Genomic DNA, 14,462 nt, shown 5'->3' with positions numbered 1-14,462 from the left:
TTATAGGTCTTGGTTGTATAAAATATTGTAAGAAAATATAGTAAAATATAGTATAGTGTTGAGTATTATGCTTTATTTATAAATGTTTTCTTACAACAGATTTATATAATTATTATTATATAATTGGCAAATTTAAAAAAAATCTGGTGAATTTTAAAATAGAAACGAATACTCAAGCAGTGATTATCACTGATTCTATCAAAATGATCAATGTTATTGTGAAAATACATAATATTTTAAATATATTGTGACACAAATGAAAGTATTCCTAACCCGTTGAAAACATCCCATGAGGAGTCTCGAGTTCCAAGGTTATAGACCAGACAGCTGTGAAAACAGACTCAATATCTGCAGCGTTACCCAAAACTAACACGCCATAACACATCATACTATAAAAATAAATAAAATATATTATTCGTGTAATATCAAAATGTATTAACCATATTTCAGAGTCATGTATGTTTATATGTACATTTTTATTTCCAATTCCTAAAACAGATATAGGTAAGATAATTTTAAGAGGTCATTCTGACTTGATTAAAATACAGGATAAATTAATTTCTGTAATCAATTAAGAATACTTAATTGCAGTATATGGTGTAATTCGTGATTCTTTAGTGACGACGCAGAAATATATGGACATAATATAGAGGATACTATGTCCGCATTTTTCTGCACATTTCTAGGAAGTTGATTTGAATTTATTATTGTTATATAACGTATTTCTTCGTAGAAGTAGTGCACATTCATGTTGTTCATTTAACTTTCTTATCCTCGCTTAGTTTTTAATATGTATTCATTTCGGTTTATAACAAGTCACATGAACATTTACTTTTATTTATTTTACCATTACAGCGTTTTGTTATTTGTCCATTTACGCTTAAAACTTAAACGTGAAATGAATTTAGACTCTTAAAAAGTGCGTTAAGTCATTAAAAATGAAAAAGTAATTAACATAAAACTCAAACCCTTTAACCATATGAAAACTATCCTGTCTTTGTTCTGTAACTAACAAATGAAATTATATCAGCTACCCAAGAAACAACCAGAATACTTAGAACAATTTGTTATGGCTAGAATATATTATACGGATATTCCGTATAAATATATTTTAATCATTGGAGCAGCGTGGTGGAATAAGCTCCAAAACCTTCTCCTCAAAAGGGAGAGGAGGCCTTAGCCCAGCAGTGGGACATTAACAGGCTGTTACTGTAGTAATATGAAAATCAACTTTGTAAATTTCAATTATAATGATTTGACCGTTTCTGTTAAAGTTGTCGCGCTATTTAAAACTGCTAACTCTTTAAATGCATTTACTAATTTTATATATCTATTAACAATGAGATTAATTGCATATATACAGCATAATAAGGGCCTTGACAGTGTCTGAAAGTTGAGTTAGTAAACGTTTTAAAATTTATTGCATTTATCACAGAATCACAAATACCCTCGTGACCAATTATCTGAGATTAGCTAACTGCGCAGAACATTTTATATGTGAGGGCAAGCCGATACGACCGGAAAGAGCTTAGGTGTTGGATGAACTGTTTTACGTACTTTCCAAGGTATGGGTGTGAACACTTCCAACTTCCAGACCCCGAGTTGCTACTGAGAATTTTTCGGCGGATTATCCCAATAACTGTTTATCGGTCCAAACCTGAGGCTTGAACCCAGGACCTCGGGATCTGTGGCCTTATACAAGATGGGCACAAGTCTGACGAAGCTGCCATATAATAACAAACAGTCAAACAAATCTAGAAAAATGTATGTTCCGTTTGATAAGGGATTTTCATCTCACAGAAAAATATTTCTGGATGAATGAAGACGTTACTCAAATACAGATATTATATTATAGACACAAAACACTTTCTCGTTATCTTTCTATCGCCTTATTTTTTACGAACCCTAGTAAACCAATTGGAAAACAATCAATTTAACTTATATATACAATTATAGATATATAAGATATAGATTAACGAGTATTCGGTCTAGTGGTACATATGAGATTGCAGATTCCGATTATTTTATTATATTATTTTTTCCATTATTTATTTTTCTGTAAAAGAATTCTTAGTAGCTATCCGAAGTAAGGAATTTGTCAGTGTAACACTTCCGAGCCTTGAAAAGCACGTAAAGCCGCTTATTACCTTTTTAGTTGCGCTAGATTGTGCCGTCCCGTCGGACTATGAGAGTGGAACTATCTAAGTGTATTTGTGTTTGCGCACACACATTGTGTACTCATATATTTTATATACGTTATATTATGTTTTCATAAGGGGTTGAGATTACCTGCCACGACCAAAAAAATATTGGGAGAATATTTATTATTATTAATACACATTCGATAAATTCGAATTTTACTCAAAATTTACCATATTCAAGTTAATTTCTTGTAAAAGATAATTTTGTCACAATTTCAAATTTTAATTTTTTTTTTACTTTCAGGCAATATCAGATTTCCTGCTGGGTGTGTTCTGCCTTCCTTTCACACTCGTGGGGCAGATATATAGGCGGTTTCTATTTGGTGCTGCACTTTGCAAGCTAATACCTTTCCTACAAGGTAAGTCTTGTCTATAAATTTGTAGATATACATATTATATAGTTTAATTTAATTCGTTTCATGACATGCACTTCGTGCTTATTAATTCACCTTAATAATTTTCAAAACCAACGTGATATTTAGAAATAATCCTAATTACTCGTAATTATATTCAAACTCACGCTATGCGTTTAGTTTACTTTAGTACATTACTTTAGTACATCATAATTCAGAATCCTAATCAACTAAAACTCAAATGCCATGTATGTGATATTTTGCTACCAAGAATATACGTATCGTATTACACATAATTATTTAAACCTTTAAATGGGAGATACAGATACTTTAAATGTTATGATATGTTACTTATATAAGTCAACAACTAAAAACTAAGTGAAGTATACAATCAACAATCCAATTTTACACACATTATAGCGATTAATATAATATAATATGATAATAGCGAAGAGGGTAACCATAGTCGCTTGCCATTTTGCTTTGTTGAAATATATGCGTCGTCTACCTATTGGGATGTTCACATAAATATTTCTTTGTTTTGTACTATTTAATGGGCGATTTTTCCCGTAAACGGTATTTAGTTTATATGTATAATTTAATTTCAATTCCCCTTATTAAAGGACATGTTATAAAATATATAACCGAATCAGGTCGAAGTGCCCTCATTTGTTCAATTGTAATATAGTTTAGAAGATATACATATATACCTAGTCTAAAATCATAACCTTCCAATTGGCTTTGCAATATTCAGCTAAAAGAGTTGTTGTCTCAGAGATGGTAAAAAATGATTATCATTCGGGATGTTTTACACGACTGCACAAAAATTATTTAGATGTTCCCCCAAAGCACCCACCACGTCACCACACCACATTTGAAGGCCATGGTGAAATAAAGAAACTCATATGCGTTCATATATAAATCCTGAAAACAATTACCTTCCTTTTTGTCGTTAGAATCCTTACATTATCCCGAGCGACATTGACCCAATAAACAACAACAACAAAAAATTATTTATTCGTATTTTATTATTTTTAAGGTAAAAAAAAAAAAAACGTTTATGAAATATGAACACTTAGGATTGCATATCATCGTCACGGTGGCATGCGCAAGCGATCCCGTAGCGCTTCTCGTTAAGACGGAAAGGTTTTTTAGTGAGTATTCCGATGTTTGGGGCGCACTCGGTGCCTTGGACACCGGTGAGCCCCACGTACCCGCCGCTGTTCCCGTGGGGGGAACCGTAATGGGTTTTTCCAGCGTTAAAAAAGGGTGGTATATCAATATACCTAAAACAATACTATCAATAGTCAATATCATATAGGTAGTCAATTTTGACAAAATCAGCGATAATCATGTCACGTTGAGTGAAGATGAAGTTATAACTACCAAGTTTCTAACTCCGCAAAAAAAAACACAGCCTTCGTGGAATAATATAAATGATAAAAGTCTATTTTAGTTCTCTTTTAGTGAAGGAGATATAAAATTAAAGTTGAAATAATATGTACTGTAAATTATGTATAATAGCTATATATGTACTTAGCTAATTTAGTTTAGTAGTATTGGACAGGTGACAATTTCACGTATCTAATTTTATGTTCGGACTATAAAAAAATTGTAATAATCGAAAGATTTTTAGACATGGAACTGCTTATTTTGTTCTTATTATTCTGTATTTTGTACGCACGTCAACAATATTATTATTTAACTGCTCGTTACATCTGTAATCCATTTTGTTATTATAAAAAATAATACAAAATACGATGTAAAACATCGAATGTCACTTGTACGACTTTTTGATATTTTAGTTATAAAATATAATATAATAATAAAAATAAAATATTAAAATGTGTGTACATATTTAGAAAAAAAACCCTAAAACTCTTTTTTAAGATATCAGTTTATCTCAAAAAAAAAAACATATCAAAGAATACAGAAAATATATAAGAATAGTATATTCTTGTAATTTAGATGTCACGCTTGAGGCTTAGGGTCGAGCGAATTTATTTACAAAGAAATTGTTAAAATACTACAATATACGGATAATAGATTTTTCTTGTTTAGAATACGTCAAAGGCATAATTACTATCAGCGTACAGCTTTTAATTATAAATATTATATTAGGTACCTTAAGTTTCTGAGATGTTAGTCAAAGTTTGATTAACGAAGCTAACTTTAATTGAACACTGGTTGGTCGCCTGTTATGTAATCGGTTGCTATCGAACAAATATCATTCAGTCAATTTATTTAATGCGACTTTGATCAGTGCATGAAATACTGGAAGATAGAGAATTCAAATCTAAAGGAGACCTTTGTTTTATAAAGCGCATGAACAAAGCATTTTGGGTAATTTTGTTTCAATAGGTCGTTGACCTTTATAATCTTGAATTCCCTCTGATAATGTTTTACAATATGCCATAAGTGCAAGCAAATCAATACAAATAAAAATGTTTAAATTATTAACAGGAATTAAATGTTTAAATTATATAAAGGAAAAAATCAGAATAATTTTTTTTTTATCATTTTATTATAATTTTTCAATTAATTCAATCTGTTAAGAACACTTACTTATAATGTCTGTAATGTAAGAATCAGCAATCGAAATTGATGACAGACGGTTTTTATGTAGATTTTAAGGTGAATATATATCGAGTGGAATACCACCCTTAATTATTATTTTTAATCCAAACATGTCAGTTTTTTGTAGTTGTAACTAAGAGTGTAGTCGACTTAGGTATAACATAATATAAAAATTCGTAATGTAATAACGTTATTGTATATGAGAACTAGCCAAATCAGACCTTAGGCTTAAATATATTATCTTAAGTTATAAGAAGAAACGACATTTTAAGTTGTTATAAAATATTTATGTTGTTATAAATAAATTTAAGGACTGACCATTGAACTTGGCTCTCATTTCATAGTACCGGTGATCAAACGGATATCCACCGGGGTGGAGGGGTTTCTGTAAATGTCTTTACTAATATTTTCAGAACTGATCATACTGAATAATAATAATATTGACATTGTATCAGCAAATATTTGTACAAATCCTGATGCGATTGAATGAATTCAGCATATTACTAAAAAAAAACGTCAGGTAACTCAGTCCAAGTTACCTGACGTTTTTTTTTTAATATTACAAATTCATGAATTTTTTTGTAATCTAAATACATTTATTGATTGAGGAAACCTTTTTTCATCCAACACATTTCATTTCACCTGTATTTTTTTTTTATTTCATATAGATAGGCAGACTAGGTAATCGGCTATCATATAGTAAGCTGTCACTACTGCTCATAGACATTGGTACTGTTGTAATAAATATTAACCCAATTCGTTAATCACCACCAATCTGAATTTAAGATCTCCCTTGTCCCTGTAGTTACACTTGTTCACTCACGCTTCAAACAGGTACAAAAGTACACTGGTACATAGGTACTGTGTAACACTGACATGTATGATGAGTGGAAGTTAATTACCCAAATGGGCTTGCTCTAAGCATACCACCAAGTAAAAAGATAGAATGCATGAATCTTAATTGAGGTAGTGGGTTTTAAATCTGAGCGGTAATATTTATATCTTTTTATTTACTTATTCCATTTTTATTATGGAATTGTTTTAGAACTGTTCTGTTTATAAATGTTATTTCATTTTGATAATATAATATAAACGAGCGATATTACCGCTGTCTTTCTAGTTCAATATTCCCCGAATCTTTAAATATTGTAGATTCATAGATAATTTTAGTTAATAAACTGACTATAGTGCAATTATAATTACCTTATAAGTGAAACGACGCCTGGTTTTATTTTAACTCTACTAACATGATTATTTGTTAAACAAAGCGGTTTCCGATTTAGTTTTAAAATTGACCTAGATTGAGCTGTTGTTCTTTTAAAAAACATATTTATTTTAATTTAAGGATTTCCTTGTCTAAGCCTTAGAATAGCCTACATACATTAAACTGTGACGTACAGCCTAGTTAATCATTGTAATAAGCTGAATCAATTTAAATCTCATTATTAAATTACATATATGTATGCTTTTCTTTTATAAGATTAAAAAAAACTCATATTGATATTTAATTATTTACAATACTCTATGAGCAGATGGAAAAGAATTAATCGAGCAGATCAGGAAAAATCTTCGTGATAATTTATTTCTTTTTCTTTAAAATGTTAGATGATCTTTATCAATTTTGACATCTTCTTTGGCCATTAGTTTTTTTCTATTATAATATAATTATTTACACATTATGAAGCAATCGAAACATGAGAGTATCATAGAATAATTTAAGGAGTATAAATATTTTTAAATATTTGTATTCAATCTACATTCCTGCTTATAAAATTACATATAAAACAAATTGTACTTTCTAATGAGAAATTAGAGTGACATGGAATGTAATTGAGAGTGTATGTGGGAGGCCCATTAGCATAAGCATGACCTGGAGAATGAAATGAACGTAGGTAATAAAACCAAATCTTGTATTAAAAGTAATAAATGTTTTATCGAATGTATAGACATTTATTTTAATTTATTTTAAAAGGGACAACAGTCCCCAAAATAATATAGAAGTGACTGAGGACTATGAAAAATATTTGATTTCTTCATTTGACGGTAAAAAGTAAAACGCTTTTAGTAGTTTTTTTTTTCATTTAATTTCATTTCGGTAAAGCGGTAGAATGCAGCTTTGTATTTCAAATAAAATAATTGAAATCAGAACTGGAATGCATGAATCCAGCTCCAAAGTATGAATTGTACAGCGCAAGTTGATTCATTTTTTTATTAAACGCGACGGCAACAGATAACTGGAATTGTGTAAATGGCCAAAATAACATTCCAGCACTGGCAGTAATGTCATGCAGAAATTGTAATAGTATTTTTTTTTACTTAGTGGAGAAAAGTATATTTGTAAAATATAATAGTTTTTGTTACTTCGTATAGTAAGAAAGTTTTATGTTTTAGTATGTAGAAGTAAAATACTATCCAGTCGAAAATATAGAAGGTGGATTACCAGGGTGGCGGCGAAAATGACGATACGTTATATAAGAAAACTCTTGTAATGCTCGTTACAACGGTTACAATACCAATGCCCGATATATTTAAACTGGCGGTATTTATACAAAAACATCTTGACCTAATTTAATACTAAATTTACAAACTTAAAAGATAATATTAAACATTGTTTATCTTAATTATTCTAATGATTATTTACGGACAAATATTATTTAATAATACAGGATTATGTAACATTAAATATTAAAGATTAATATATTACACCGGAAGTTGATAAGCAGCAGATAACCTAGCCAGATCAGTAAAATAAGATTCTAGTAGCTTAATCCTTACATTATACATAATAAAACAAAATTATTATAGCATTGATTAATCGACATAATTTGAGAAAATATAAATAAACAATAAGCACTATTTATTAATTGCGCCGGAAGCTGACAAGCAGAAGGCGCCATGAATAAATAGAATAATATAAAATGCTCCAAGTATAAACAAATATGAATCAACTATTTATTTGATTATGAAATTACTAATTAAATTGTTAAACAGAAGTTTTTTAATCTATACTTATAAATAATCATCAAGATGTACCCGAACTAGCCGTATATGTAGGACCGGAAGTATTAATTGATAACAAAAATATTCACAGTAATACTTTGTGTTGTTGTATTCCAGCTTAAGAGGTGAGTGAGCCAGTGTTAGTACAGTTCTGTTAAATGTCTCATTTTTAAAAATAGTCTTTTAATTAAATTATAAAATTAAAAAACCTTAAACAAAAAATTTAAAAAACCCCGACTAAAAAAATCAAAATAAAAGTCTGAATAGGTAAACTGTTCACTGAATTCAGTAAATTCATCCTCTTCATAAATCAAATCCTTTGATTTGATATGTTTTGCTTACTATCGTCTATTCAACCTCTCTTCCACCCCCCATAACTATTAAATAGCTAATTAAAATTTAATAAAATATAATAAGAGCGGCTCAAGCCGCTCGGCCAAGCATCACTGAATTTTCATATGCGTAATTTATGTGTATAATTCATCTCGTATTTGACGGTGAAGCAAATCATTGTGAACAAACCTGCATGTGTCTAATTTAACTAAAATCCACAATTGTATTCCATCAACCTGCATTGGAGCAGCATGGTAGAATAAGCTCCAAACCTTCTCCTCAAAAAAAGAGCCTCCTATCTTTAGTCCAGCATTGGGGAATGTACTGTATTATTCTCAACCAGTTTCACTTACGGATTTGAACCTATGATCATCGATTAATATTCACGCGCTCTAAACACTGGATCATCTAGGCTTCATAATAAGAGAATAATAAAATAATGTTTCTATAATTTGCCGCAGAATATGGTCAGTGATTGTCGTCGTAGCTAGGAATGAAGTGCTTATATGTTAGCTAGTAATGAAGTGCTTAATGATACTTTTTAAAACAAAATAACAATATGATTATTATTATTATATTTATTTTACATTTTCTCTCGTATGAGGTAACAAAAACCTAAACACACGGGCCGTAGTCAAGCGCGAGTAGGTTCTAGGTGATTGTATAAGAAGATGAGATGGATGAAGTCGTAAGGAACTTGAGAGTGAGGCGGCATGTGTTCAGGTTGATTGCCTTTTGGAGTAAAGTATGAGTGTGTTGAAGAACCTGTAACATATCAAGGCTACGTTGTAGGATTTTAGGTACGACTCCAGTTGATGATATGACAATGGGAACAATATGGATGGTGTTTGCTCGCCACTGACGTTTCTATTCAATTGTTAGATCTTGGTATTTACTGAGCTTTTCCGAAATTGTCGACTGTATGTTATGTGTGTTAGGAATAGCTATATCAATAAGATAAATAGTTTTGTTAATTTTGTCATGAAATGTGATATCGGGTCTATTGAAATCTGTGATTATAGTTCTGTCCCAGTATATCCTGTAACTATTATTTTCTAGTATAGTGTTGGGTTTGTATTTATAATATGGAGTCTTCTTTTTTATAAAATTATGTTTATGTGCGAGATGTTGATGTATGATGGCGGTCACTTGGTCGTGTCGATGTTTATAGTCAGTTTGCGCAAGGGCTCTGCAGGCGGATGTAATATGTTGAATGGTTTCAGCATTAGAATGACTGTGCCGGCATGTATCTGATTGGATATTGAGTGTGCGTACTACCAGAAACACATATTATGTGTTCTGGGTGTCGATGGTCCTGAATTGCCAACATAAAGGCTTCAGTTTCAGGAAATAATTCACCACGCCTCAGCCAAGCGTTTGACGCTGCTTTGTCAATATATGATTGCTGTAACTCTGGCGATGTCTTCCATGAAGGGATTTCTGGTAACATGAGGCAGTTTTTTCATTAATGTCGGTAATACATTCATTTCTTTGTAGGTTTTGATCTTTAAGGTTTAGAGGGGTGAAGTGTTTGTCTGCGAGTGTTACTGTTTTATGCAGTGGAGAGTATTCCGAGCGTTGATGAAAATAGTGTCTAAGAGATATGATTTGTTTGTTGTATGTAGGTTGACTACATCTATTAAGCCTCGTCCACCTTCACCTCTGGGAAGGGTCATTCTCTGTACGTTATTATTATTATTTTTAAATAACTTTATTGCAAACTCACAAGTAAAAACTAAAAAGAAAAAAAACGCTTAAGAATATATATAGCATGATTGTGATACTGAGACGTGGTTAAATAATATACTCGTATATAAATTACAGTTAACACTCATATACGTGTTTTCAACAAACTGCCAGTAGCGTCACATAAAAGTCACTTGTTAAGCGATCATTCGAGACCGCTTATAAAAGGCAAATTAAATTTATGTTCTTAATTTAAAATATAACTTCATAGTAACCACGAACAGAATTTTAATAATTGTATCTTCTAATTTTATCTGAGGTTGATATAATTTTGTTTTTTTTTTTTTATATAAATATTTCAGTTAATTTAACTTTTTTTTTGTATTTGACAACATTTATTTTGTTACTTTTATTATGCTAATAAGGATAAACTAACTACTAAGTGTATTTGAGGAAAGATAAGATATTCTCGATTGTTTTGCTTGGTAATGTGAAATAGTTGGAAAAATCGGGTGTAGTAAGACAACACCTACCTACTCGTCGAGGCATAGGAATGTAACACTACCAACTACCAAACTCTTAATGCGACCGAGAAATTCTTGACAGAAAAACAATTAACTTTTATCTCATTAGACACGTAATGGTCAATTTCAAGGTCACAAATATTGAACTTCATAATATCTTTTGTATTAATCGTCGGAAATTAGACGGTCATTTATGCTACTGCCATAAGTCAAGACGGCCTAGTGGTTAGAACGCATGATTCTTAAACGATGATCGCATGTTCAAACCCGGGCAAGCACTTCCAAGTTTCATGTGCTTAATTTGTTTTTATAATTCATTTCGTACTTGACGGTAAAGGAAAACATAATGAGGAAACCTGCATTTGTCTTTTTTCACTGAAATTCTGCCACGTGTGTATTCCACGCATTGGAGCAGCGTAGTAGAATAAGCTCTAAACCTTTTCCTCAAAAGGGAGAGGAGGCCCAGCAGTGGGACATTCACAGGCTGTTACTTTACTTTACTTATACCACTGCATTATAAGTGATCAATTTTCCACACAGATATTAGTACTGTAAGAAATATTGAGTGTTTCTTAAAACGTTAACTATGATATAATATCATAAGATGTCTCTGGCACCGTTAATTACAAGGCTTACCCATCCTTGAAATCGGAACCGGCTATATCAGCGGCTGTATAATAATGAGAATTAGCTTCCGGGAACAGGGAGAAGTAATGACTAATTAGAGCACCTTCTGGGTGCAGCTCTTATAATTAGTCTTATGCCATATTATTATTATCATAATAATATTCAAATGTATTGAGTAATTAAACAGCAGTATATATGAAAAAAATATATAAATTCTGGTTTAAGTAAACGTCAGGTATTTATTTGCAATTAATTTAATTAAAATAAATTAATAATTTTAAATACATAGTTTCTTCCATTTCATAGCTTTTTTTTTTTCTCGCAGTGGAAACCTTCAGAAAGGTACCCGGGTCCTATGGGGGTGGAACCGGGTTATGTGGGATTCTTACCCACTAAAACCACTGCGATGGCCGTCCTCAGCACGGATCGGAGAGGCTGCGGGATCGTGTTGATATAACGCATCCGCGGCCTCTCCCGTGCTTTGCTCCACTCGTGGCTCGGCAGAGATCTCTTCAGGGGGCGAATCTCGCCCCCCGCACTCCTCGCTAGTGCGTACGGCAGCGCGAAGCCATCCCAGCTGCCGTCCTCCACAGGGCCATCTGAAATAGGACACGCGAGGCCCCCACCTCACGCATCCACGGCCCTAGGGTTACGCCCTTTATTTTAAGCTCCGGGCGTCAGGTCTATGGGAGGGCCGAGACGACGCCGTCGTCGTCAGGATCGGCCCTTTCCCGTCCCCGCTCCGTTGTTTCCTTCTGGACTACGAAGGTCTCACAGAAGGAGGCTACGGCCCTCCACGCCGATTCCCTGCGAAGCATCGCCGACACAATTGCTCGCAGGGACAGGTCTTGTCCGACTTCACGGACCAGGATCTCTCCCTCCGCACTCCACGCAGGTCACACCTCTAACGTATGCTAAGCGGTGTCCCAGTCCACGCCACAGTGGTGACACATCGCCGTCGATTCGCGGCCGATCTTTCTCAGGTATTCTCCAAAACAACCGTGACTGGTCATTAACTGCATAATCCGTTTCATAGCTGTCAAAAGTTTAATGATGATTTTCATGATAATCAAAGATATATATATAGTAGATTAAATAGAAGAAGTTCTCAATCCGGTTCGCGAATTTTTTTATATAATTGATCAAATATTAAGTATCTCACATAATAGATTATTTTTAATAATTAAATACCTAGCGTCGTATATTAGAGATAATTAGACTTAATTATACTGACAACCTTTATCAGGGGTAAATCCGTCAAAATTCAAACTGACAATTAAGAAGCAACTTACAGGTAAATAGGTAACAAAGAACAAAGCAGTGTGGTGGTAGCGAGTAGTAGACGCGTTTGAACTTGTTACCGAATTGCGCACAAACCCGCATAAACTTTAAGGTTGCATAATTCGAAATTCAAATGCTATTGTAATTAACAACATACGTAAGGTCACACTCCTCATTTATTATCGTTTTTGGTGCGTCGATTTCTGCTATTATTTCGTATTTTTACCGGCGATACCCAGAAATTATTCTTCTTCTTCTTCTGCTTAGCGTTTTAACGGCCTAGTAACGCCAAGGTCCGCTTTCCTGCATCTATGCCTCCACTCCACCTACCCGATCTAAAGCGTCCTCCTTAGTGAGATCGTAACGCCACACATCTACATCCACCGCAGCATCTCATCATCAGCATCAGATACCCAGAAATTATTATTAGATTATATTATAATGATTAAATAATACAATAATGTTTCATTTTAAATATAAATCAATATGTATTTACATTAACATACAGGCTAAAAACGACGAATATATAATAATGACTTGCATAATATACTTTCGATCGTAAGTGTAAGGAGGGAATTGTAAAATCATGATAGAAATGGAATGACGATTATTATTTGTAAATCTTCGTAATTTTAGCGATATCGTTATTTTTAAGATATATTATAATAAAACTTAAGTCAGTTATTGAATTCACTCATTGCACAAATACACTTATCTATAAACCGCGCGGTCGCGCGGCACTTGTCCACATAATTTTAACGCTAACATTACATAAAATCAATTATAAAATCGTATTTTTTTTATCATTTAGAGAAGTAACTAACGATAAGTAAATTTTTTTGCAGCGGTGTCAGTCTCCGTGGATGTCTGGACTTTGGTAGCGATTTCATTGGAGAGATACTTCGCAATATGCAGACCATTGAAGTCAAGGAAATGGCAGACACAATGTCATGCGTACAAGATGATAGCAATGGTTTGGGTTTTCTCCGTTGCTTTGAACTCACCGATTCTGATTGTTTCAACTCTACAGCCTATGAAAGGAAACGGTACGTATCTAAATAATCTGAATGGACTTCATTAAATTATTCTTAAAAAGTCTGATTAAAAAAAATATTCAAATAAGTTTTGGCATATTTATTTTGTTGCTCACTCATCAGATATTCTACCGCAAAACAGCGGTACTTGGTATTGTTGTGTTCCAGTTTGAAGGGTGAGTGTACCAGTTAAATTACAGACACAAGGGACATAACATCTTAGTTTCCAAGGTTGGTGGCGCATTGGCTATTTAAGCGATGGTTAACATTTCTTACAATGCCAATGTAAGAAATGTTAACCACTATGGTCGTTGCTAAAAAAAACATTGTTGAAGACTTCAAAACTTTGTCTTATTACTAGCAGATTGAGATTATAGAGAAATAAAATCACATACAACTTTATACATAAGATAACTTGCAAAGAAATAGGCAAGACAACTTGTCCTTCTTCTAATTCTTTTATTACTCTGGAGAGATAGCGGGATACCGACAAAAATTTGATGTTTGCTTAAAGTACTCTTTAACTTTACTTTTGAAAGTAGAAGAATAATTTCTGAGTTTAAAACCTTTGTACAGAACGAAGTATAAAACAAATATCTCAAATTTTGAATAACAGTACGGCCCTTAAGTATCGAACGAGCCTATCAGGCTTGATAAGAAACGGGCGGACCAAACAATTATTCTTTAAAGTTTCGAAGCCACATTGCATGGTTGAGAATAGAATGCCGGCTTAGAATATTAATATTTTACTTTATCTAAAAAATCCTATTAAATTTAGAAATAAACAGTTCAATAATGACTAAATAATAAGATGCAATTGTCGTGCTTAAAGTTGTGTAAGCGACG

General features: G+C 32.6%; 1 protein-coding gene across 1 annotated transcript in view; it reads left to right on the top strand.

Moving 5' to 3' along the window:
* Nucleotides 1-14,462, top strand: part of LOC126781923 (cholecystokinin receptor-like) — a 74,533-nt gene that overhangs the window by 1,522 nt on the left and 58,549 nt on the right. Inside the window, exons 2-3 of the mRNA XM_050507045.1 lie at nt 2,446-2,560; nt 13,428-13,628. Coding sequence (XP_050363002.1) covers nt 2,446-2,560; nt 13,428-13,628 — 316 coding nt within the window. The remainder of the gene's footprint in view (nt 1-2,445; nt 2,561-13,427; nt 13,629-14,462) is intronic.

Source organism: Nymphalis io, chromosome 4 (genome assembly GCF_905147045.1).
Source record: "Nymphalis io chromosome 4, ilAglIoxx1.1, whole genome shotgun sequence".
NCBI lineage: Eukaryota > Metazoa > Arthropoda > Insecta > Lepidoptera > Nymphalidae > Nymphalis > Nymphalis io.
This window is presented reverse-complemented; position numbering and strand designations above follow the sequence as displayed.